Consider the following 25,544-nt stretch of genomic DNA (forward strand, 5'->3'; position numbering starts at 1 on the left):
TCATTGTATTCAAATCATGGAACGTTAACTCTAAGATCCAGTGATTTTCCTTTCTTCTTTCATCAGCACCTTATGAGATACCAGGGGTGTTCACTAACTTATTTTTCTTTGTATGCTGTGAAGTGCTTTTTTTTTTTTATTGGTGTTGTATAAGAAGTTATTTTTCTGAGTCCTTTCCAGTGTGATCTTTTTTATCTTCTCCAGAGTACCCCTTCGTGTTGGAGAGAAAACTTCAAGGGGTTAAGTGCCAAGGAGCAGACCCTGAGTGGGGAGGAAACTTGCCCACGCCCCTCTTGGTGGTACAGGTGCCCCACTGCTGTTACACACCGAAATACCTGCCCCAACTTTAACTTCCCCACGACTCTTGGAAACAAGGGCTCATGTGATGCTGTTGACTAGCTGCAGTGACATTATAAGGATACTGTGCAGAAATATGTATATATAAAAAATAGGTGTTTAAGTATATCCGTTTACTTCTAGCTAAAACCTAAAAATAGGAGCTAGGAAAAGTCAGGGATAGCCTTTTTCCTTAAAGTCTTCTTTGGATCAAGGAAACGACTAACATCTAAGAACATTCTGTTGTTTTGTTGAAGTTAAGTAGAGATTTCTAAGGGTTGCTGAGGTCAATGTTGGGTTTTAGTTTAGTTTAGTTTTTTTACTCCCTAGAATGTAAGTAGCATGAGAGGACATTTCTGTTTTGTTCACTGGTCTACCCAGAACCTGAAATGAGTGCTTGGCATGGAATAGGTGCTTAGTGAATGAACATTTGTTAAATGAATTTGGGAAGTTTTTAGTTCAATCTTAGAAATCATCCTGTTTTCCAAAATCAGATAAAATGTTCAATATTTAACCTCCAGTCCAAACATTATGAGTGGTTTGGATGGTTCACACCACCCCAGCCCTCAGCGTGGGCGAGATGTTACTCTTGTGGGAGAGGGTGAACACTATTTGATTTGCATGGCAGGGGGACCAACTTCCTTTGTGAGGAAGGCGTATGTGATTTGGCCAACCCTCTCTTGCCTTGCTCACTTACTATATTAGAGATTTAATTTTCCTTAATCATCATCATGACTATAATGAATAAGATCAAAGTCTTTTATAACCGCTGGGAGTAGTTCCTTCTTTTCAGAAGTAAAATGCTGTTGGCTTATTACTCATCCCCGGACACAGAGGACTCACAGCTTCTGGCTTGAGATTTTGTTAATTGTGAAACTTTCTTCAGTGGGTCAAGGCATGCCGTTGTACTTCTTGTCTTAAGAACACCACCTCCGTGTGAGTCATGACATCCAATCACAGGAAATGTATGCAGTGGCTACTGGGTCAAGAAATGTCTTCCCGTCCGTTTTCTAGTCAGCAGCCGGTTGCCTCGAGCTGATGAGCATAAACTGGCATGAAAGAAATTGGCTTGGTTGAAGACCAGTCAGTGTCTTCAGTAAGCATGTGCTCTTCTTATAGTTGGAAGACAGATTATGGGATGGAGTGGGCCAGGAAAAAGAAGCCAGCTGTCAGCCACAGATAGTCCTGGTGAATTTGCTGACTGCTGAGCACCTGCTCTGGTCCAGACGCTTCATAGACTGAGGAGGGAAAAAAAATGAAAAAGGCACAGGTAGGAAGGAGGAAAGGGATAGATTTGAATGCTGTTTGGAGAACTAAAGAGAACAATTATTCCAAAATGAAGAGATACTGAAAGGATACAGGTGTTAGTGACTGGGCATGTGGCTCCCTCTGCCCTTACAAAGATGATTTTGTATTTCATGTGCCACACCAGGCAAACGTTTATGTACTCAGATTGTAACTTGTGTTGCGTTGTATTTTTGTATGTTTTTTATCTGGGCTCAAGTTATGATGTGTAAATATTTGTTTTTACCCTGGTTCATCCTAATTACACATGAGTTTCGGGCCTTAGAAGGGTGACTAATCACTTCTCTAGAAACACAGTTTGGTTTTGTTAACTGGAATCTTCATCACAGCAGAATAAAAGCATTAGAGAAAATGCTTTCAGTTCTTATTCGGTTTAGATCTTAAAAAGTTGGAAGCTGGCATGCAGATTTTTGGCTTGCAAGACTTACCTCTCAAAACCTCCCCTTCCTGAATCCAAGTGCCTGTTCGTACTCAGGCACACATGAGTCTCCTAGCCTTCTGAGGACTTCGTCTGCCTGCTGGGACTCGCTCCGCCCTTCTCCGTTCAGCAATCCATATTTTGGGAGGGTTCTGAACTTTATGTTGCCCCGTGAGGCTCTGTCCAGCCCTGGTTGGAACCAATATTAATAAGCAAGACTGGGAAGCAGGTGATTTCTCACGTGCCCCGTCCCACCCTCAGGCCCTTGCAGGTGTGGACAGCTCCCAGCCATGGGCCAGGAGAGCTTGACTGTCAACCGGGAGTCAACTGACCCTGTGGAGGAGTGTGCTCCTTATTAATACGTTTATTACCCTCTCTAATGGGCATTTATATTTAAGTAAATTCTTTTGAGGAGCAAAGAGTGGGCCACTATGGTGAAGTTTCTAAAATAACCCTTCCTAAGGAGATATTTTTGTCAGAGAGTCTGTAATGAGGTTGACACTGAATAGCTAGAAATCTATTCCTAAGACCCATTTTCCTAGTATTCGCCTGAGGGGGCCACATCTTGTCCAGGATTCATTGAACTGAAGTATATCCATGAAATGTAAATTTTGTTATTGGTGAATTGACAGTTCCAGAGTTAACTGTTATGTTTTGTTTTGTTTTTGTCTTTTTGGTGAGGAAGATTCACCCTAAGCTAATATCTGGGGTTTTTTTTTTTGCCTGAGGAAGATTAGCCCTGAGCTAACATCTGTGCACCAGTCTTCCTCTATTTTGTATGTGGGATGCCTCTATAGCATGGCTGATGAGTGGAGTAGGTGTGTGCTCAGAACTGAACCCATGAACCCTGGCTGGCAAAACAGAGTGCACGAAACTTTAACCACTGGACCATGGGTCGTCCCCCAGAGTAACATTTTAAAAGCCTTTTTCTTTTTTTCTTTTGAGGAAGATTAGCCCTGAGCTAACATCTGCTGCCAACCCTCCTCTTTTTGCTGAGGAAGACTGGCCCTCTACTTTATAGGTGTGACACCTACCACAGCATGGCTTACCAAGCGGTGCCATGTCTGCACCCGAAATCCGAACTGGCCAACCCTGGGCCACCAAAGAGGAATGTGCACACTTAACCGCTGTGCCATCGGGCCGGCCCACAAGTCTTCATAAAAGTTGTCACAGTTTTTGTATTCAGGGTTTTTTTGTTTTGGTTTATTTTAATTTCCTAAAAAAGTCTTTGACAGAGAAAAATATTGTCTTTTCCCCAAATAATTATTTAGATTTTTAGTCTTCCTTAAAATAGTTCTACTGTTTACCACTATTCCAGTAAAAGAAGCCCTTTTGCTAAAAATTGAATATGAATCAAAAGAGAGAGATTTTAGGTATTGACTTTGTTTCTAAAGAGTTGAAATATCGAATCTCTGAGAAAGTTTCTCTAGAACAGTATATGGTGGATTCAAGCTACAGTTAAACATACTGATTCCTTTTAATGGGAGATGATTTTCACTTTCCTCTCACACCTCTTTCCAGAAGATTCGTAGAATCCTGCAGTTGGAATGAAACTTAATGGTCTTTGAATGCAAATTCTAGTCACTGTACTCCCAGTAGGGAGATTCCTGCACCATCTTGCACAGGAAATAGCAGTCTGACTCGTCTCTCACGAACCTCTGATTATCAACTAATCATCCCATTGACTTTTCTCTTTTCCCTTCAGCTTCTTTCAACAACAATTAAGAATCCTTGATGTTTTCCTCAGAAAGGAAATCTGGAATTGTCTTAGCAACTTCTTAAAAAGTCACGGCCTTTTTCTGAGCTAGTAAACTCTTCGAGAAGGGGGTGGAGGGTAAATAAATGGGTTCTAAAGTCTCAGACTGTTGCTTATCATATTAACTGATTTCTGTCCAATCAAGCAATGGACTTCCATGAGCGCCTGTTCCTGAATGCTCAGGAAGCATGAGCGTGTTAGGGCCGCTTGGGGGATTTATGGTTTTGTGGACATGAGTTTATAGAAAAAGGGAAGTTACTGGGTTCATAACTGCAATTCTTCTGGCTCAAAACTCTTTGCAGCGGGTCACCACAGTAGTATCTGAATTAATCCTTTTGTGATTTGGCCCAGACCGCTAATATTCACAAGAACTTTACTCTGATCACATCTTTTCTCTCTCTAAGAAAACCCCAAACCTCTTTCTGTTCATTTTTCAACAGTTTTTATGTTGAAGGCATTTATTTTTCTAACAACTATTGTAATACATTTATTTTAGATTCCATAGAGGCAGAGACGATTGTTCTTAATAATTTTGTAACAAAGAAAGTGACTAAACAATTTGTTTTATTGACTCCTAATCATTCCCTGTGCCCTGCCTCTGTGAGTGAGAGAGAGAGGAGGGGCCGGGGACTTTAAGGGACAGTTGGGTAGAGAGCTGGTCTGGGCCGTCACCGGTGATTCATTTGCTTCCCCCAGCAGCCCTAGGTCCTTAGTTCAATTTAGCACAGGATGTCCCTTGGACAGAATGTCCAGAAGTTTTAAGGGGAACTTTCACAACTCATGAGGAATGGGAAAGAGATAAAGTGCCTCAAATACATACTAATGAGCGCATGGGATGCAGTGGAATCTGAATACAGCGCTAGAGGTGGTGGGGCGAGAGCTCTGGTGGTTTCACTCTTGGTCCCTGGAGTCAGTTAGCACACCAGCCTCTCTTTGCAGATAATGCGCATTCCGTGGTGCTCTGATTTCCCTCCAAGATGAGGACCATGTGTTGTCTGATGGAGCTCAGAATTGCTATGGAAATGCATGGGACCTGGTTGAGTAGAATCCCTCATTAAACCCCAAAGGACTCTCTCTCAGGACTCTTTTTGCTCCCTCTGTTGTCCCTCTTCCCCAGTTTACCTGGGGAATTCTCCGATGCTTAGGTGGCCTAATTTTCAAAGGGAACTTGAGATCCTCTGAGCTGGCTTCCCACAGTTTGTGTTAACTTTCAAGGCCCCAGCAAGGTCAAGGCTTGGGTTAGAGTTTCCAAGGTGGCTGATCAAACTTGTGGCTCAGTGACCATAAGCCGGAAAACTGTGGCCTTACCCTCCTCACATACAAGCAGGCATTTTACTTTGTTTTTTTTTAATCCAGGTGAAATCGTTCTTCAGAATCACAGAGATTCCTTGACAATTAAATATGATTTTGTTTCCCCAGATGATTGCCCACTTATTTTAAGCAACAGATTCTACCACACAAAATAATTTCTGCCAGGCCCTTGAAATTCATAACAATGGACGACATCTAGTTTTATCTGAAATTCACTCATTGGAACCTTCTCTTTCCTCTGAGCAGCTACAGTACAAAGATAGTAATATATTCATTAGAAGTGCCGTGGGGGCCACCAGGTGGTGCAGCGATTAAGTGCGCACGTTTTCCTTCGGCGGCCTGGGGTTCTCCGGTTTGGATCCCGGTTGCGGACATGGCACCACTTGGCATGCCATGCCGTGGTAGGCGTCCCCCATATAAAGTGGAGGAAGATGGCATGGCTGTTAGCTGAGGGCTAGTCTTCCTCAGCGAAAAGAGGAGGATTGGCAGCAGTTAGCTCAGGGCTAATCTTCCTCAAAAAAAAAAAAGTGCCCTGAGGTATTTATATGTTGGAAAGCCTTACAAACCATCAACTAAATTAGAGTTAGATGAGCTGGAGTTAATTAAGTATATTTTGTTTTGTAGTTGTTGAAGATTTGATAGTCTACACCTGTATGCTCATCACCAGTTAACCAGAATACACAATCAAAGTGGCCAGTTCCCCAGCCAAGCAAGATGGCTATGGGCTATATTATCCTTTTCCTGGTGGTGTGAAACCTGAGCTTCTTGCCCTGTCTCACCCAAAACGCTTAGCTTACCTGAATAAGAGAGTGGGAATTGTGAGTTCCTAAATTGCAAAGCCACAGGGAAAGATCCTGTGTATCTGTATCAAAGGGCGCCCTCTGCCTGACTACAGGTCTTATTCTGCTTTGGTTAAAATGAAAAAGAAAAAAACCAAGACTGTGCTCCTTGCTGCCCTGTTATTCTTGTTTTTGAAGTAGACTGAGCATGTTGAAGGCTCAGACCTGGCACACATTTAAACTACAGGTGTAACACATTATTTTTGCTGAGGAGGCAAGCGCACAAAGCGTGGGCAGTTTGGTGGGACAAGAGGGTTTAAAGATGAGAGATGGGCTGGAGGCAGTAACGGCGTCGTGAGAGGGAATTTGGACATGGTGACAGGGAGTCATTCAAAGAAGGCAAGAGCGACCAGTCATATGTGTGGTTTACAGAGTCACTGGTGGCCAAGTGTGGGATACATGGGAGAGGAGGAAGACTGGAGAGGGTAGACAGACCAGCTAGGAGGCTGTGGTAATAGTTCTGTGGCCTTGATGATGAGCGATGTCATTTACATATATTTAGAGAAGCTTGATTTCTTTTTTAGAATAAAGGAACTGTGAAATTATTCTTTTTTAATTTTTGTATAACCAATCACTTTCCTACTTTTGGTTTGTTTTAAAGCAGGGCACACTTTTATGGATTTCAAAGGGAAAAAGATCCATATTTCTCGTTCGAGACTCAGCCAAACACTGGCTTTCTTTTCTAAAGGAAACAGGAAAAAGAACTCCCCCTTCCCTCTCCTCTTGACCACCTGGCAAAGGAGAAAAGGACAGTTTGCCTTCCTGGGTGGGGTCAGGGTCCACATCATAAACAGACTGCAGGCAGCTACGGGAGTGCTTTCCTCAGCCCCTGGGGCTCCACATTCTCCTTTTCTGCTATGCACTTGGCCCCTTGCTGGACAGGAGACTAATAAACAAGGAGCCTGTCCTTGAGAAAATCACCGGCTAGTGGGACAACAGTGCTAACAGATAAATAATTATACCAAAACGTGAGCTGTTATAAAAGCTAAAGAGTGCAGAAGAAACAATTCTGCCTGGAGATGCCCTAGAAATATCTGCAGGTTTGAACTGGATTTTGGAGGGCATGGAGAAGTCCCTCCCAGGGGAAAGGGATGGGCATCCTGGGCTCCGTGACAAGAAGGCATGGCGGCCAGGTGATGCTGTGGGAGTTCACAGATCTCAGAGATCCTGAAACAGAGCTCTCAGGTTATTCTCCCAAATGACCTGACTGAGCTCTGATTTAATTGGCTCTACTGTAGTGGTCTCCATTTCCCTCTTTTACTTCTGGGTTCCTTTTCTTCCTTTCCCTCCTGATCTAAGATTAGAGATGCTACATACACACTAGCTTGTAGAGATGATTTCTCCTAGAATCCTGCTTAACGAACATTCTAATTACTGCACTGATTGCCTCATGTGCGTTCTTTACATGAGATATTACAGGGAAACGTTTTAGACCATCTAGTTAGGGTTTGGGACAATCTGGACTGGGCAGAGTCTGACTGCATAGGCACTATGAACAAGGGGGTTTGCCAAATAAATTAATACTCTGCTAGATAAGATTTCAAGAATACCTAACCTAATTATGGAAAAAGTGAGTTGTTTGGTTTTTTCTTTCTTTTTTTATTTTTACTTACGTTCCAGTATACTTAAAAAAAATAAGTTTTGTATATTCATTAAAGCAGCCATAGTAGGAGTTTTAATTGTTAATTTTTAGAAGCAAGTAAGGTAAGACGTGAATACATTCTCATTTTTAAAAAAAGCAAAGACGATAGAAGTAGCTAAAATAAAAAGTGTATGTCTCCTTTTACCAACCAAATCAGTTTGTGGCTACCTTTTCCTATACATTTACACATACATACATTTAATAACATGTCGTTTTGTGCTCTTAAAAAACAGGATCAACCTAATCTGTAATTAGCTTTCTTTTTGTAACAACATGCCTTGGAGAGTGTCCCATGACCAAGCACACATGTCTGTCTACCTCGCACTTTTTAAAAGCTATATAATGTTCCTTATTATAGCTATGCTATGATTTACTGTTAATGGATATTTAGAATGTTTGCAATCTTTGTTGCTGCTGTATCTGTCTTTGTTGAAACTTTTGTGTTCATGCATGAGTGTCCTCCAAGAGGATTTCTACCAGTAAATTCTTGGTTAGCAGTTGGAGTCAGTGTTTATGCTTGGAGATAATAAAAAAAAATTTTTTTTAGAAATATTCACTTTTCTTGCAAATTCTGATGTCTTTTCTATAAATAGTTAGGCTTGTGACATCATCTGTGGAGCATTCTGTGTAGCCACTGTATGGGATGGTGTCAGCAGTTTTATTATGAACTCTTGCCAACAGCAGTGTCAGGAAAGAGCCTTCATAGCATAGAGGTAGAAATTAGTTCTTCTTTTTCCTCCTCCTATCTTGATACAAGATTAGAGGTTCTACCGACTGGCGTGTTTAGTCATTTGAACAGCCCTGGTAAAGCATGAATGCATTCTCATTTTTCAAAACTAAGACAAGACAGAAATAGTGTATGGGATCTAGACAGAGGAGTGGCCCCTCTTCATTCAATAAAAAGGAAACTGTAGGCCCTCATTTATGTTGTTATTTGTTTCCCCGTTTCCTCTACCTGTGTACCTCTCTCTCTGTCTCTCTCTTTTTTTTCTCTGCATGAATTGTCACATTCCTTTCTGGAGCTCTTGCCCAGATTAAAGCCGTGGAGAAACGAGCAGCTCTTTGTTACCTCTCACACGAGAAGGAAAGAAAAAGTAATGGGGGTACACTTTGGCCATCACATCCCTTCTTTTCCAACCCCCCAAAGTGGATATTAATGGGATTTCAATGTCAAGCCCTTCTATTAAAATAACCTCTCTATATTTAAATGCTGATTTGTGTTTTCTTTCCAGGATCTAACATGTTCTCAAAAGATAGAAAAATTCTTATCCTTATATTTCTCTTCTTTTTTCTATCTAATTTTAATGCTTCAGTAAAAACAAGAAACAATCTAAATCACTCAGACAAAATTATGTGGAAAAACAGAAAAATCCTCTGAATAAAAAGGCAGAAGAAGGCCCAAATATCCATCAATAAGGATGGTATAAATGCACCTCAGTGCATCCAGGTAGTATAAATTAGAATGAGGATGCTTTCTGTCTACCAACGTAGAAAGATCTCCAGGATATTCCTGTTATGTGAAAAAAACAAGATACAATGAGCATGTGGAATATACAAATATTTCTGTAAGAAAAGGAAAAGATAAGACTTTGTATTTGCTATTATTTGCGTAAAGAAACTGAAAGCAACTAGTGTTTATTTCTGCTAAGGAAGAGGGTGGATGGGAGTAACACTTTTCATAGTATACTTTTTTACAGTGCTCTGATTTTTGAATTATGACTCTATTACCTATTCAGAAATAAAAATCACTTTTTAAAAGCAAGTTTTGCATTGTTAGATGAGGGGCAAACTAAATCTGATCTTGTTTAAGCCTACTGTTTATGTGACTTTACTATCATGTTTGAGTCTAGGTTCCTTTTGGGGTAGGGTCAGTTGCAGGACCTTATATTTTGAGGAGGAAAGGGATAATTCTGTACTTAGAACCTGTGTGGCAGGTTCTAAATACTTTGGTAGGAAATTGAAAGGCAAATCTGCATTTAAACCATTTGTTTAGCTTGTTTGGACTTTTTGGTTTTGTTCTTTACTTTTTCCCCAAAGTAATTGAAAACCTTAAAACATGATGCTCCTCATTCACAGTCAGAATCTCTTGTTGATGCCTTGGTGAATACAGTGAGAAAGTTAACTCGAACTGTGGTCTGAAGCCTGTTTTTGTTATTTGCTGAAGTTGTATGCTGGAGAGTGTTACCGTCTGTACTTTTATTTTTACAGGAGCAGGAAAATTCAGATTCGAAACATCCCTCCTCACCTGCAGTGGGAGGTAGGCATTGTCACTTCTGTGTTTACTATCTTCCTGCTCTCTTTCTCATTTTACTTTTTAATGGGTTAATAAGACATTTTCTCTCTTTTTTAGTTCCCTTTCACATTTGGGAATTAGAGGTCCTCAGACTTTTCCCACAAAGCCTGTGGGTCCTACCTCTTCCTTTTCCAGTACCCTAATGTGCATGATCTGTCATGAGTTTGGGGTCACATTTGTCCCTTTCATCGTGTAGGGTGTGCACTTTGATCTCTCATATTCTGTCTTCTCAAGCACCAAGCACCAATGAACAAACTGTGAAACAAATGTTTACTTGGCTTGTGATTTTTATCCATGATTTTGTAAAAGATTTTTACTTTTCCAAATTATCATTTTGGAAAAAATAAAATCAATGGAAAAACCAATAAAAATAGAAGTTCTTTGAGCAAGTTTTTTGTTTCTCTTTCAATTAGTTGCTAGGAGTAATGGTTAAGATATAGTTTCGGAGTTGTAAAATTTCCTGTAAGTTCACTACCTTAAAATAAGATAGAATATGAGGAGTGGCCTTATGCATTATTTAAAAACAAACTGCCCCATATTGCCCAACCCAGACAAAATCAAAATAGGCTTAAAGGAAACAGAATGTTTTGTCTAACACTTTCATTACTTTAAAAAAAAAAATTTTTATTATGGAAAATTTCAAACATGTACATCCTAAAGGAATGGTTAAATCTTCCAAGAAGAAGAAGTGATCCTTGCACTTTATTCTGCTTCTCATTTCAAAAGCAGTAAGTGGGCTCAAACCATCATGATGAGTGTGATGGTGAACAGTTGGTAAGACTCCGAAACTCTGCTGTGTCACCTCAGTGAACAGATTACTTAGGAGCCAATAAGCAAATGAAAGCCCCATGTACGTATTTAGTTCTAACTGTTTTTATGGAAGACCTGAAGTTCTGACATGGAAGTTTTCTTTTTTCAGGTGTTGGATGGACTTTTGGCTCAATATGGGACAGTGGAGAATGTGGAACAAGGTAATACATGAGGAAATTAGCCTGTTGAATTTTGAGAGCAGTATTACTGGTTTTTTCTTATAGGCTGGGTCAAATCCCAGGAGAAATCGTAAGTTCCTATTCCTTTGAGGCAAGCTTCCTAGAGTGTATGTTTGTCTGTCTGTGTGTGAAAGGTGTCTATATCTATGTATCCGTAGCTGTATGATTTATTCTTCAAGGAATGATTTCCAGGCTGTTTTTGTTATACTCTGTAATGTGCTCAAGCTCTGGACAAATGCTGTCAAGCTGGGATAAGCTTAATTCGCTTGGAAGTAATTGGATTTACACTATTACAACTTTCCTCTTCCTGGCTAAGAAAACAGATCACTAATGTCTTGGATTGAGTGGTTCTCAAGGAGGAGGACTCCTACACCAGAATCCCCTGGAGTGCTCGTGAAAATGCAGATTCCTGGCTCACCACAGACAGACCTACAAATAAGACTCTTTGCGGGGGATGGCCACAAAGGGTGAAGTGGTGCACCTATAATATGACTGACAAATAATAACATACAACTGAAATTTCACAAGGTTGTAAACTATCAACCTCAATAAAAAATAAAATAGAAAAAAAAAGACTCTTTGGGGGAAGAGTTGATAAATCCATATATATAATTTTATTTATTTATGTATTTATTTTTTGAGGAAGATCAGCCCTGAGCTAACATCTGCCAATCCTCCTCTTTTTGCTGAGGAAGACTGGCCCTGAGCTAACATCTGTGCCCATCTTCCTCTACTTTATTATGTGGGACACCTACCACAGCATGGCTTGATGAGCGGTGCCATGTCCTCACCTGGGATCTGAAACCAGTGAACCCCGGGCTGCCAAAGCGGAATGTGCACACTTAACTGCTGTGCCATGGGGCCGGCCCCTGATAAATCCATATTTTAAACAGGCACCCCCGGGTGATTTTTACATGTACTCATTTGAGAGTCTCTGTCTTAGGAACAATGTTGTAAATACCCAGAAAATACATACTCTTCTTCCTGCCACCCTCATTTTTATCTTCTCAAACATGAAATGCTGTGATTTTAAAAAGAAAATTTAAGGTACCTGAAGCTGGTATCTTTTTTTTTTTATTTAAAGATTGGCACCTGAGCTAACAACTGTTGCCAATCTTTTTTTTCCCCCTGGTTTTTTTCCCCCCAGTACATAGTTGTATATATATCTTTTTAGTTGTGGGTTCTTCTAGTTGTGGCATGTGGGATACCCCCTCAGCATGGCCTGATGAGTGGTGCCATGTCCACGCCCAGGATCCGAACCAGTGAAACCCCGGGCCCTTGATGTGGAGCGCACAAACCTAGCCACTTGGCCGTGGGGCCGCCCCTGAAGCTGGTATCTTATGTAGCTCTTGAAGAGTCCTGGAAAAATAGATTCCAAGTTCCTGATATGACAGGCAGTACATGTGATAAAGATTATTTTTGCATTGGCCTAGAAAGCAGAATGTGAATTCATTTACTGACTGTGAGCCCTTGTAAAAGTCACTTACCCTCACTGACTTAGTTTCCATATGTGTAAAATGGGGAGAATAATTTTACCCTTCCTATATCGCTGAATAGTTGTAGCACCCAAAGAGAACCTGTATAATTACTTGTAGACAGTGAAGTCATATATAATCTCAAGGGATTGTTAAGGTTCACTTAGGAAAAACCACAGAGAACCCATTTTCTCATATGCCAGTATCTGTTCTATCTGCCAATAAAATTAATATAGTAGTTTTAAAGCAGTAATTATTCAGATGTTCTCCACTCCATGAATATTAAAAATATTATTATTCAGTTTCATGCTGCTGACTACCCATGCCCAAAGGTGAAGGAAAAGAACCCAGAAAGAAGACATGATTTATAAGGATTCTATTTCTCAGTTCTTATTTCCCTCAACATGGAAAAGAAGATAAGCATTGGATGTAGTAGGCAAGATGGCCTTACACACATGAACCTGTAAAAGCTGCCAGCCAAGACCATGTTATAAACACAGGACAATGCCACGCAAGGATCAACTATTCCAAGTCCCTGGGGCAGTTTACAGCTCCTAGGGCACCTGTGCCCTGGAGAATGCCCAGTGTCCAGCTGCCTCATAGCTACAGGATACAAGTATTGGGCTTTTGTTTTGTTCTGTTTCATAGGTGATTCCTGATTCAGCAGGAAAACATTTTCAGTAGAGTTTTAAGTAGATTTATAGAGCTTTCCTATCCAATGAAATATATTATTTGAATGGAGATCAGTTCTTTCTAGAATCACAGAACTGTCTGATTTCCTGGAGACAGACTTCTCTGAAGAACAGAGAATATGACTAAGAAGTGAGAACAAAATCCGAGAATCCTAGTGGATAGCTTTATTCAGGAGGTTCAAACCTAGCCGTTTTCTCCCTTTCTGGGAGTCTGCAGCCTCATCTGTAGCACTAGAAAGCAGCAGATATGAAACCTCTGTAGCATTGTATGTGTCAACACTGAGAGAGGAAGGCTGGGGACTACACATGCCCTGTGAAGTGCCATCATCAATTGCAAAGGCCAGGGCTGAGGTCAGCGTTTGTGACATGAAAATCTCGGTAGCCGTTCTTTCCTAAGGATTACACATCCCCTCTCTGCAAAGGCTGCAGCCACTTTGAAGTTACTGGATAAAGAGTTTTGTGTGTGTGTTTGTGTGTGTGAGGAAGATTGCCTCTGAGCTAACATCCGTTGCCAATCTTCCTCTCTTTGCTGAGGAAGATTGTCACTGAGCTAACATCTGTACCAGTCTTCCTCTGTTTTATGTGGGATGCTACCACAGTGTGGCTTGACAAGCGGTGCTAAGTCTGTGCCCGGGATCTGAACTTGTGAACCCCAGGCCACTGAAGCAGAGTGCACAAACTTAACCGCTACATCACTGGGCTGGCCCTGGATAAACAATATTTTTAACAGTGATCTTTAACCTTTTTGAGAATCTTATGGAAATTATAAACCAGAAAAATTCATATGTCCATAAATTTGAATCTTTGGTGGGGTGGGGGACGGGGGGTTAGTTTATAGAATTCCTAAAGCTCTAGTGTGAATCCAAGATTAAGAATCCCTACCCTCTAGGGTTTTATTATTACTTTAAAAAGCAGCTTTATGGTGGTTTTCTTGACGTATCCTTAACTTCTTGTTGTTGCTTTGTCTCCCAGTAGCTTAAATGTTTTAAAGGGAGGATTTGGTTTAGCCGTGTCTACTTGTTTTGGGAAAACCAGTATTTTTGGTTTAAATTTACTGACTTGGATTGAGAAAGTTTTATCTTGCCTTTTGAATTTATTTTTATCTTCCGGCTTTGGAAGAAGAGGCAAGCGATTATGAACCAAGATAAGCCAACTCACAAGAGTGATCCTTTATTAGCCACTCTTAGAGTTTACATGTTCTTTCCTCAGCCAAGTGAGTTGGAATTGTCAGCTTTATTTATTGTACACAGTTACTAGATTAACTCACATAGTCAAGGCGTTCAGTCAAAGGGAAAAATAGTAATAGTTCAACTGTATCAATGAATGAAGAATTAAAATTAAAATACTTTCTTATTATTTTATACATATATCCAATTATTTAAAAATAAATGCAAATCATGACAATTAAAACTCATACCTTGATAAGTGGTACAATAAATTGATACAATCTTCTAGGAGAGTACTCTGAAAGTATGCGTTTAAAAGCATTATGGTCTTTTATTGGATCATTTTTCTTTTATGATTTTAGCCTAAAAAAGTAATTCAGAAGAACACAAATCAAATGATGTTTGCAGCAAAGGTGATTGTTGGCAACACTGTTTAGAAGAGCAAATCCTGGGAACAACCCATTTGTCAAGAATTGAGGAATGGTTAGGCAAAAATCATGGCACATTTACTTACTGCAATTTTATGTAGGCATTAAAAGTGAAAAATACAAAGAAAATGTACTATACATTTATACATGCAAAAGTGTTGATAAAATAAGTGAACATTTGCTTTGAGTTGTATATAGAATTAATTACAAATGTGTATATACAATTGATTACAAATTACTGTAAGTGCATATGAATAAAGACAGATTCAACTAACTCTGGAGTTAGGATGATGAGTTTTTTTGTGCATTTTTCTCTAAAGTAAATCTGTTTATATTGAGCCAGAGGGTGATAGCGTTTTTTTTCTATGACAATGTAGCTTTTGCTTCTTTCCTAGTCAACACAGACACAGAAACTGCCGTTGTCAACGTCACATATACAACAAGAGAAGAAGCAAAAACGTAAGTGAATTTGAGCTTGTTACCTTTTAAATGTGTGGGAGGCTTGTCTTTGAATTCCATTGAGTCCTGTGTTTGTAAACCTTTTACGGAAAGATGCAAGTCTTTGACTTATCAGTGGAGCTCCAGGGCATTCATACCAGGATGTCTGTTTTGTTGAGTATCAGAGACTTATCTTGAAAAATGTTGAGCCTTGGAATCAAAACTGGAGGTGGGGGCTGTGTCTTGACATGGTTAGGAACAGAGGGCACCGGCTCTGTGACACTGTGTCCTCTAGACTCTGCTTTGCCAACCCCTGGGAGCCACTTTTTTTTTTTTTTTAAAGATTTTATTTTTTCCTTTTTCTCCCCAAAGCCCCCCCCCCCGGTACATAGTTGTATATTCTTCGTTGTGGGTCCTTCTAGTTGTGGCATGTAGGACGCCGCCTCAGTGTGGTTTGATGAGCAGTGTCATGTCCGCGCCCAGGATTCGAACCAACGAAACACTGGGCCACCTGCAGCAGAGCGAGTGAACTTAACCACTCGGCCATGGGGCCAGCCCCCCCTGGGAGCCACTTTTATCTGGAGCTTCCTCCATGCACCATGAGGGAGAAGCACAAGCCTATTTCTGTCCACACTCATTGAAGAGATACTGAAATATCAGTTTTTCCTCTGTGTAATATTAAGAGAGGGATCCACCTCAGTGGCATTAGCAGCAGGGAGAACTGTCTGGAAGTGGGTAATTAAAGAGCACCTGGCTTGGGTTCTTTTTCCTTCCATTTACTTCCTAGTCCCCATTCATGACTATACTGCTTCAGTTATGCTTAATTTTGAGCTTGGCTATTAAGGAACATGGGATTGACTTTTTAAAAAAACGACAACAAAAACAAGTTCCTTTTTGTAGGAGGTCCTTGAAGTGCCTGTCAAGTCATTGTAACTAGAATTATGGTCACATAATCTGTGTGGTCACATGGTCACATGTGGTCATGCTTTATGGGTGTGGCATAACCTTGGTTAGACATACCAGCATGATAGTTTTATTTCTCTCTCTCTCTTTTTTTTCTTTTTTTTTCTTTGAAGAACATTAGCCCTGAGCTAACTGCCACCAATCCTCCTCTTTTTGCTGAGGAAGACTGGCCCTGAGCTAACATCCATGCCATCTTCCTCTATTTTATGTGGGACACCTGCCACAGCATGGCTTGACAAGCGGTACATAGGTTTGCACTTGGGATCTGAACCAGTGAACCCCAGACCACTGAAGTGGAACACATGAACTTAACCACTGCACCACTGGGCTGGCCCTAGCTTTATTTCTTTTTCAAGGTTTCAATACACATGAAGACATTTAACCTGTTCGCATACTGCTAGTTTTCAAAACGTTAATTTTGCATTGAAAAGGGTAATAGTTCATTTGCTGTTGACATTTGCATGCATATGTAAGCAAGATATATACCAACAGGTCACCTTTATAGCTCTTGTCCAGCTGCTAGTTAGGTAGGGCCTCTGTACATGATGTTACTTCGTTGCTTTTATTAAATTCAGAAGGCACTGCTTTGTAATAAATTCGGGTTTATAATGTTTAGGTACAAGCCCTAAACAGTAACCTGAGAATACGATTATTGTTTTCAAATGCTGCCAAAAACATGTGAAAAAATTGTTGTACTTCATGTATAATTTTTAAAATGCAATAGTGGAATATCATTTATTCCCTATCAAATTGATAAATCTTTTAAAATAATACTCTGTGCTTTTGAGGATGAGGAAACAACTGCTCTCTTAACTGCTATTGGATAGTAAATGTTGAAACCTTTCCAGAAGGACACCGGGCAATACTTAATAATGTTAGAATTATACATACTCTCTGACTCAGCAATTCCATTAGGAATTTGTCTTGTGTGCAAAGTTGTAGTTGCAAATATGCCCATGGCAACTCTATATGCAATACGTAGTAAAAGACTGGGCATTATATATCTATTTAACAATAGAGAATCAGTTGCAAAACTATGGTAAATCAATAGAATGTTAAATAGCCAGTAAAAATTAAATTGCAAGATATTTAATGACTTGGAAAAATGTTTACAGTGTTAACTATTTTCTAAAGTTTAGAAAATAGTATGTATAGTATTAATCCATTTTTATAGGTATATTTATATTTAAGAAAGACAAGAAACATATAGGATAGACTAGGATTTTTTTCTTATTTATCCTTAGCTATTTCTGAATTTTCAGTAATAACTATGAGTTATGATTAAAGTGAGTCATAATTTTATACCCATATTTACAAAGAGTTTTTGAAGAAGAGAATACAGCTTTGGGTGGTGAAGAAACGCAGAATGCAAAATTGCACATCAAGTCTGACCAGGCCTATACATTGTGATGACTTGTTTCATTGTTAACCACGAGCTCTGAGGGAGCAGAGGTGGCGTCTTGCTCACCACCGTATCCTCAGTGCCGAGCACGTCACTCGCTGAGGAACTGGGAACCGAGAGCCAATGGCCCAGTCCACTGACCCGGAGGGTCTTCCCCGACGTTGTTTTCTCACCAAGCTCACCAAGCTTGCTTACCCCTGCTGCATTTCAGAGCCATCGAGAAGCTAAGCGGGCATCAGTTTGAGAACTACTCCTTCAAGATTTCCTACATCCCGGATGAAGAGGTGAGCTCCCCTCCGCCCCCTCAGCGAGCCCAGCGTGGGGACCACTCTTCCCGGGAGCAAGGCCATGCCCCTGGGGGCTCTTCTCAGGCCAGACAGATTGATTTCCCGCTGCGGATCCTGGTCCCCACCCAGTTTGTTGGTGCCATCATCGGAAAGGAGGGCTTGACCATAAAGAACATCACTAAGCAGACCCAGTCCCGGTACGTGCCTCCGGGGCTTCCTTTGCTTCCTTCTGAGGGGTCCCCTGAGTGCTGGTGGGTCCCAGCCATCCTCAGGTTGCTATTGCTTGCATCAGCAGTGGGGGGCTGTGCTGTATGGGATGGTGGCTTCTTTAAACAGAACTAACAGACTAACATAAAGCCGGGGCTTTAATGAGCTTTCGTGCCAATGGCCTATAGGTCATACCCTGAAACACTACAGGTTCACAAAGAAGGTACTAATAACTTCACAGCCAAGAACTGTTCTCATAAGCTGACTGATGCTTATGAATGCATTTGTTTATAAAACAGCAGAGGTATGTGGCTGAACTTTGTGGGATCCTAGAACCCGCATATCTTAGCTCTTACCTCCCCTCCTTAGTCAGAGCCCTGGGTGGTAGTCATTCTTTGAGACCTCCTAGATGGTGTCACTTTGCTGCGTAAAGGAGGTGGGTGAGTCACTGCTATATTGAGCAAGAAATAAACTACATTAGCCCATGTTTAGTTTTCTGTCTAAGGAGACTGGATTGGTAGTAGGAGTTATAGTGGATAAAGTGACTTGTGGGGTTGTCATTATTGTGTGTTCATCAGACCATAGCATGATGTAATGAAGAAAGCACAGGACTTGAAAACAAAGACCCATGTTCAAGTTTTACCACTTAATGGGTATATGATCTCGGAAAAAATTTTAACCTCTCTGAGCATCAGTTGCTCCTTCTATAAGCCAGGATTATTATGAGAATTAGGACAGGGAGATTGGATGAAATAATTACTATGAAAGCACTTAAGTTGCAGAGCACCAAATTACTGACAATATTAGTTATTTACATGCCTAGAGCGTTTTATTCAGATCATTGATTGTCTTGTAGCCTAAAAGAGAAAACGCTATTTTCTTCGAAGTGTCTGAGTTACTCCCAAATGATAGACACTTATATGAGTCCCAGAGTTCATAATTATAAGAGTGAAATGATGAGATAGAAGAGAGGGGAAGTACTCTCTAATGTTCCTTTTATTTTAAAAATCAGCCCTTTTTTCTTTCCCCTCCAAGTTTGCTTCATGGTGAAAGTGATGTTTATTTATGTGTCTTCTTGTTCCAAAAATTGTTTAAAGTGGCTTTAAGAATGCAACAAGTTTAAATAGAAGCGAGGTTAGTTCTCAAAGTGTGTGCCCATTCTTTTAGAAGTGGGCCAAAGACTTGGACCTGGGCTGTCTAACTGCCAAGGTAAAAGGGGATACAATCAATTTATGTGATTGTGAAAGTTAACAAAAACAAGGAGAGCCACAACTACCCAAAGAAGTCTGACAAAGTCATCAGGCTTTTGAGACACTAGTTTTAAGAGCCTGGAAGAAGGCAGGCTGCCAGTGGCAAGGAAACCAAAAACTTCGGCAGAGAAGAGGGCATGGCTCCCATTTCTGTCCACGCTCGAATATATAAAGTTGACTTGAATTCGGTGTTTGGATTTGGATTAACACGTGGCTTTTAAAAGCTGCAATCAGTTCAGAGCCCGGCGCTGTGCCAGTGTGCAGTATTACCCCTCTCTCTTTACTCTTACTTCGACGATCGTTTGAAAGACTACACAAAATCCTTCATTTACCAAACCGGCTCCCTCACCAAGTGGGCTTGGTGCCTTCGTCCCACAGCACTCCTGTAAAAAGTAATCCCTTCTAAATGGAGCTGCAAAGAATTCAAGTTTGGCACAAGACCCCCTGCACTGCTTGCCGCCTTCTTGGAGAATGGCATTGGTTGCATATGTGCTAATGACACTTCCTTGTCTGTCTGCGTCCTTGCTGTACGTTGGCTGGTGTGACGCTTTCTTGGGACTAGGATCCTGTCCCAGATGATGTCGTGCTATGGCTCCTGATTCTTTCCCTACAGGGTAGACATCCATAGAAAGGAGAACTCTGGGGCTGCAGAGAAGCCTGTCACCATCCATGCCACCCCAGAGGGGACCTCTGAAGCATGCCGCATGATTCTTGAAATCATGCAGAAAGAGGCTGATGAGACCAAACTGTAAGTTTGCATGCAACGCCCAGATCACGCAACAGAGAATAAGAGTAGGTTCTCATTCATTTAACCTAAGAAATGTTTATGAAGCTGTAAATCTGTTACTTAGTAAAGGGAGCAGGGAACGGATTATTTGTTTTGTTTTGTTTTGCTGAGGAAGAGTTGCCCTGAGCTAACATCTGTGCCAGTCTTCCTCTATTTTGTATGTGGGTCGCTGGGAACAAAGCCGTGCAGGCTGAACTTAACCACTAGGCCATGGGGCCAGCCCCCAGGAAGGCATTATTTTTAAGAAATTTGTTCCTAAGGAGAATACAGTGAGAAATAGATATTTTACATTTATAATATGGCTGTTTTTCCCCTCATGTGTTTCTCTTGGTGATCTGAATGCTTCCATCACTCATTGGTAATAATTATTGGTGGGAACACATAGGCCCATGCTGACCAATGTCATGCAATGATGGAAATGTTCTGTATCTGCACTGTTCAACACGATAGCCACTAGCCACATGTTGCTATTGAGTGCTTGATATGTGACTAGTGCAATAGAGGAAGTGTTTTATTTTGATTCAAATAGTATTTTATTTTGATTCAACTTTAGATAGTCACATGTATGACTAATGGCTATCGTATTGAATGGTGTAGGTATAGGATGTACGTTGTCATCAAAACCATGATTAACTGTTCTGGAGAAGGTGTTTGCCACCATCCTCCTAAATTATTTGCTCTCCTTTAAAATTGGATTACGTTTCCTTAAGTAGTGGAAACTGCTATCCAAGTGGCTGCTTTACCCTTCCTTTTTTCTTCTCTCTCCCACTCTCTCTTTCTGTTACAAAATACTTCTTAGGATTCCACAGCTTGATGAGAGCTGGACCAGTTTGAATGGCAAACACAGTTCTTACTAAACCAGTTGACTTTGTATTATAAATGAATTTATGGTACTAGAATAGACAATCTAATAAAAAAGGCTTTATGTCAGTTTGGCAAAATCTGCTTAAGGGCAGTAGTGGCAGTTTTATAGAGAAGCAGTGAGGGATGAATTGAATATAAAGTTAATTTAGCAAATAATATCAAATAAGAGTGTTCCAAAACCAAGAAGGTGAAAGTAGTCCTTAAAAGAAAAACATTGCACATCTCTTCTCAAGTTTCCTAAGGAGCTCTAACCTTTATTTACTCTACTTGGGGCTTTTGAAACCCCCGAATGCCATGGCTTAATTGGAAGAAGCCCCTCCCTCATCTAAGTTATTGAGAACTTTATAAATAACACCCTCCTTGGTCCTTTGACCCAAGTGCAAGCAACTTAAAATATTCAAATAATTTTAAAAAATCTTAATTTATAGATGGGATTTTTAAGTTTTCGTGTAGAGCCAAGATAGAGTTTGAATATCTTTGAAATAAAATCTTCCTAAGTGTTGCCACAGTGTGCTAAGTACTTTGCTGGGGGCTGAGGCTACTGTCATGAACAAGACCCAGTTCCTGCTTTCATGGAGCTTACAATCCAGTGGGAGAGACATTCGCTAAACAAATAATTACACCAGTAAGTTACTAAGTGCGGCTGTGAGAAGTGCTACACTGTAACTGGAGACCCTTGTCAAGGTTTTAGGACAGGAGGAGATTAGGGCGTTTCAGAGAAGACCTCCCTGTGTAAGTGACATTTAAGCTGAGCCCTGAGGTGGGTGAGTAGTAGGTGGAGGATGTAGGAGAAGAGGGATCCTAAACTTCCTTTTTATTCATTTGCCAAATATTTATTGAGTACCTACTATGTGCCAGTGAACAAGGCCAACAAAAAACCCTCACCTCTGAAAGTTACACTCTAGTGGAACTGCTTCAAGCATTCATTTATCTTGAGCATCTGTTAGATGCTTTTGGTCTCAAGTAACAGAAAACATATAACAAGTGGCTTAAGCACTAAGAAACAGTTATTATGTTACATAACAAGAAGTCCTAAGGTAGCATGACTCCAAGGTCAGTTGAATCAGGGACTCAAAGACCCACGACTTTTCTTTCTGCTTTACCTTCTTCAGGGGGTCTGATAATCCCCTGGTGATGACAAGATGGCTGTGGTGATTTCAGACCTTGTGTCTCCACAGAAAAATAATCAAAAGTTGAAAGAGAGGGCATCCTTTCTTGTTCTTTTTTTCAACTTTTTATTGTGGTAAAAAAAAACACGTAACATAATTACCATCTTAACCATTTTTAAGTGTACAGTTCAGGAGTGTTAAGTACATTCATATTGTTGTGAAACAAATATCCAGAATTTTCTGTTTTGCAAAACTGAAACTCTATGCCCATTAAACAGCAACTCCCCTTTTCTCTCTCCCTCCAGCCCCTGGTAACTCCCATTCTACTTTCTGTTTCTGTGAATTTTACTACTTTAGAAAAACTCAGATAAGTGGAATCATACAGTACTTGTCTTTTTGTGACTGGCTGCTTTTACTTAGCATAATGTCCTCAAGCTTCATCCATGTTATAGCATGTGACAGGATTTTCTTCCTTTTTAGTCCTGAATAATATTCCATTGTAGTATATATCACATTTTGTTTATTTATTCATCCATTCATGGACATTTGGGTTGCTTTTACCTCTTGGCTATTGTGAACAGTGCTGTTATGAACATGGGTGTGCAAATATCTATTGGAGACCCTGCTTTCAATTCTTTTGGATACATACCCAGAATTGGGATTGCTGGATCACATGGCAGTTCTACTTTCAATTTTTTTGATGACCCTCCAAGTAGTTTTCCATAGCAATTACACCATTTTATAATCCTGCAAACAGTGTACAAGAGTGCCAGTTTCTCTACATCCTCACCAACACTTGTTATTTTCTGTTATTTTGTTATTAATAGTCAAACTAATGGATATGAGGTAATATTTTGTATTCACAATATCTCATTGTGGTTTTTATTTGCATTTCCCTGATGATTAGTGATGTTGAGCATCTTTTCATATAATTGCTGGCATTTTTTATGTCATCTTGGGAGAAATGTCTGTTCCAGTCCTTGGCACATTTTTAAAACAGTTATTTGATTTTTTGTTGTTGAGTTGTAGGAGTTCTTTATATATTTTGCATATTAATCCTTTATCAGATATATGACTTGCAAATATTTTCCTTCCATTCCATAGGTTGTCTTTTCACTCTGTTGATTGTATCCTTTGATGCATAAAAGTTTTTAAGTTAGGTGGACTCCCATTTGTCTATTTTTGCTTTTGCCGTTGTGTTTTGGTGTCATATCCAAGAAACTGTTGCCAAGTCCATTGTCACGAAGCTTTTCCCCTGTGTCTTCTTCTAGGAATATTAGAGTTCTAGGTTTTACATTTAGGTCTTTAATCTATTTTGAGTTAATTTTTGTATATGGAGTAAGATAAGGGTCCAACTTCATTCTTTTGCATGTGGATATCCAATTTTCCCACCACCATTTGTTGAAAAGACTGTCCTTTCCCCATTGTGTAGCCTTGGCACCCTTGTCAAAGATCATTTTACCATATTTGTATGGGTTTATTTCTGGGCTCTCTATTCTATTCCATTGGTTTATTTGTCTGTCTTGATGCCAGTACCACACTGTTTTGATTACTGTAGCTTTGTAATATGTTTTGAAATCAGGAGATGTGAGTCCTCGAACTTTGCTCTTTTTTGAAATTGTTTTGACTCTCAAAGTTCCTTTGAGATTCCATATAAATTTTAGAAAAAAATTTTCGATTTCCAAAAAAATTTTAGAAAAAATTTAGAAAATCTTTTTCTAAAAAATAGAAAAAAATGCCATTGGGATTTTCATAGGATTGCATTGAATCCATAGATATTTTGGGTAGTATGGATGTCTAAACAACATTAAATCTTCCAATCCATGTGTCCAGGATGTCTTTCCATTGATTTTTGTCTTTTTAAATTTCTTTCAGCAATGTTTTGTAGTTTTCAGTGTATAAGTCTTTTACTTCCTTGGTTAGGTTTATTCCTAAGTATTTTATTCCTTGTGATGCTATTGTAAATGGAATTGTTTTCTCACTTGCCTTTTCAGATTGTTCGTTGTTAGTGTATAGAAACACAGCTGATTTTTGTGTGTTCATTTTTGTATCCTACGACATTGCTGAATTAGTTTATTAGTTCTAATGAGTTTTTTGTGAAATCTTTAGGGTTTTCTACATATAAGATCATGTCATCTGTGAACAGAGATGATTTTACTTCTTCCTTTCCAATTTAGATGCTTTTTATTTCTTTTCCTTAGCTAATTGGTCTGGCTAGGACTTAACAATACTATGTACAAGTGGTGAGAGTGGGCATCCTTGTCTTGTTCCTGATCTTAGAGGAAAAGCTTTCCGTCTTTCACCGTTGAATATGACATTCACTATGGCCTTTGTCATGTTGACATAATTTCCTTCTATTCCTAGATTGCTCAATATTTTTTATCATGAAGGGTTTTAAATTTTGTCAAATGCTTTCTCTGTGTCAATTGAGGTGATCATTTGGTATTTGTCCTTCATTCTGTTAATGTGGCATATTACACTGATTGATTTTCATGTTGAATCATCCCTGCATTCCAGGAATACAACCCACTTGATCATAGTGTATAATCCTTTTTATGTACTTTATAATTCTGTTTGCTAGTATTTTGTTGAGGATTTTTGCATCAATATTCAACAGGGATATTGGCCTGTAGTTTTCTTTTCTTGAAGTGTCTTTGTTTGGCTTTGGTGTTAGAGTAAAGCCGGCCTAATAGAAATGAGCTTGGAAGTGTTCACCCCTCTTCAGTTTTTTGGAAGAATTGGAGAAGGATTGGTGTTAATTCTTCTTTAACTGTTTGATATAATTCTCCAGGGAAGCTATCTGGTCCTGGGCTTTTCTTTGTTGGGAGGTTTTTGATGACTTCTTCAATCTCCTTACTTATTATTGATCTGTTCAGATTTCCTATTCATAATTCAGCCTTGGTAGGTTGTCTTTCTAGAAATTTATCCATTTCTTCTAGATTATCCAATTTGTTGCTGTTCAGTTTCATAGTATTCTCTTATAATCATTTTTATTTCTGTGGCATCAGTGGTGATGTCCCCTCTTTCATTTCTAATAGCAGGTATTTGAGTGTTCTCTGTTTTTTCCTTAGTTAATCTAGCTTAAGAATTGTCAATTTTGTTGATCTTTTAAAAAAAACTAACTTCCACTTTCATTGATGCCTTTCTTTTGTTTTTTTGTTTTCTATTTTGCTTATCTCTGCTCTTATCTTTATTATTTCCTTCCTTATGCTAGCTTTGGGTTTGGTTTATTCTTTTTCTAATTTCTTGAGGTGTAAAGTTGTTGATTTGAAGTCTTTCATCCTGTTTTTTTAAATCCATTCAGCCAATCAGTGTCTTTTAATTGGGGAGTTAAATTGCTTAACATTTAAAGTAATCACTAATAGAGAAGGACTTACTATTGCCATTTTGTTGTTTTCTGTAGGTCTTGTAGTTTTATTGTTTCTACTTTCCTCTCTTACTGCCTTCCTTTAGTGTTGTTGTTGTTGTTGTTTTTGGTTTTATTAGTGATATGCCTTGATTCCCTTCTCATTTCCTTTTGGGTATATTCTGTAGATATTTTCTTTGTGGTTACCATTGCAATTACATAAAACATGTTAAAGTTATAG

At 39.6% G+C, this 25,544-nt stretch overlaps 1 protein-coding gene across 2 annotated transcripts in view; it reads left to right on the forward strand.

The window, feature by feature from the left end:
- Nucleotides 1–25,544, forward strand: part of IGF2BP2 (insulin like growth factor 2 mRNA binding protein 2) — a 147,848-nt gene that overhangs the window by 93,994 nt on the left and 28,310 nt on the right. For both annotated transcript variants that reach the window (XM_044771240.2, XM_044771241.2), the window contains exons 3-7: nucleotides 9,816–9,864; nucleotides 10,820–10,871; nucleotides 15,046–15,109; nucleotides 17,665–17,937; nucleotides 19,811–19,945. In XM_044771240.2, the coding sequence (XP_044627175.1) occupies nucleotides 9,816–9,864; nucleotides 10,820–10,871; nucleotides 15,046–15,109; nucleotides 17,665–17,937; nucleotides 19,811–19,945 (573 nt within the window). The remainder of the gene's footprint in view (nucleotides 1–9,815; nucleotides 9,865–10,819; nucleotides 10,872–15,045; nucleotides 15,110–17,664; nucleotides 17,938–19,810; nucleotides 19,946–25,544) is intronic.

This window comes from Equus asinus, chromosome 5 (genome assembly GCF_041296235.1).
Source record: "Equus asinus isolate D_3611 breed Donkey chromosome 5, EquAss-T2T_v2, whole genome shotgun sequence".
Taxonomy (NCBI): domain Eukaryota; kingdom Metazoa; phylum Chordata; class Mammalia; order Perissodactyla; family Equidae; genus Equus; species Equus asinus.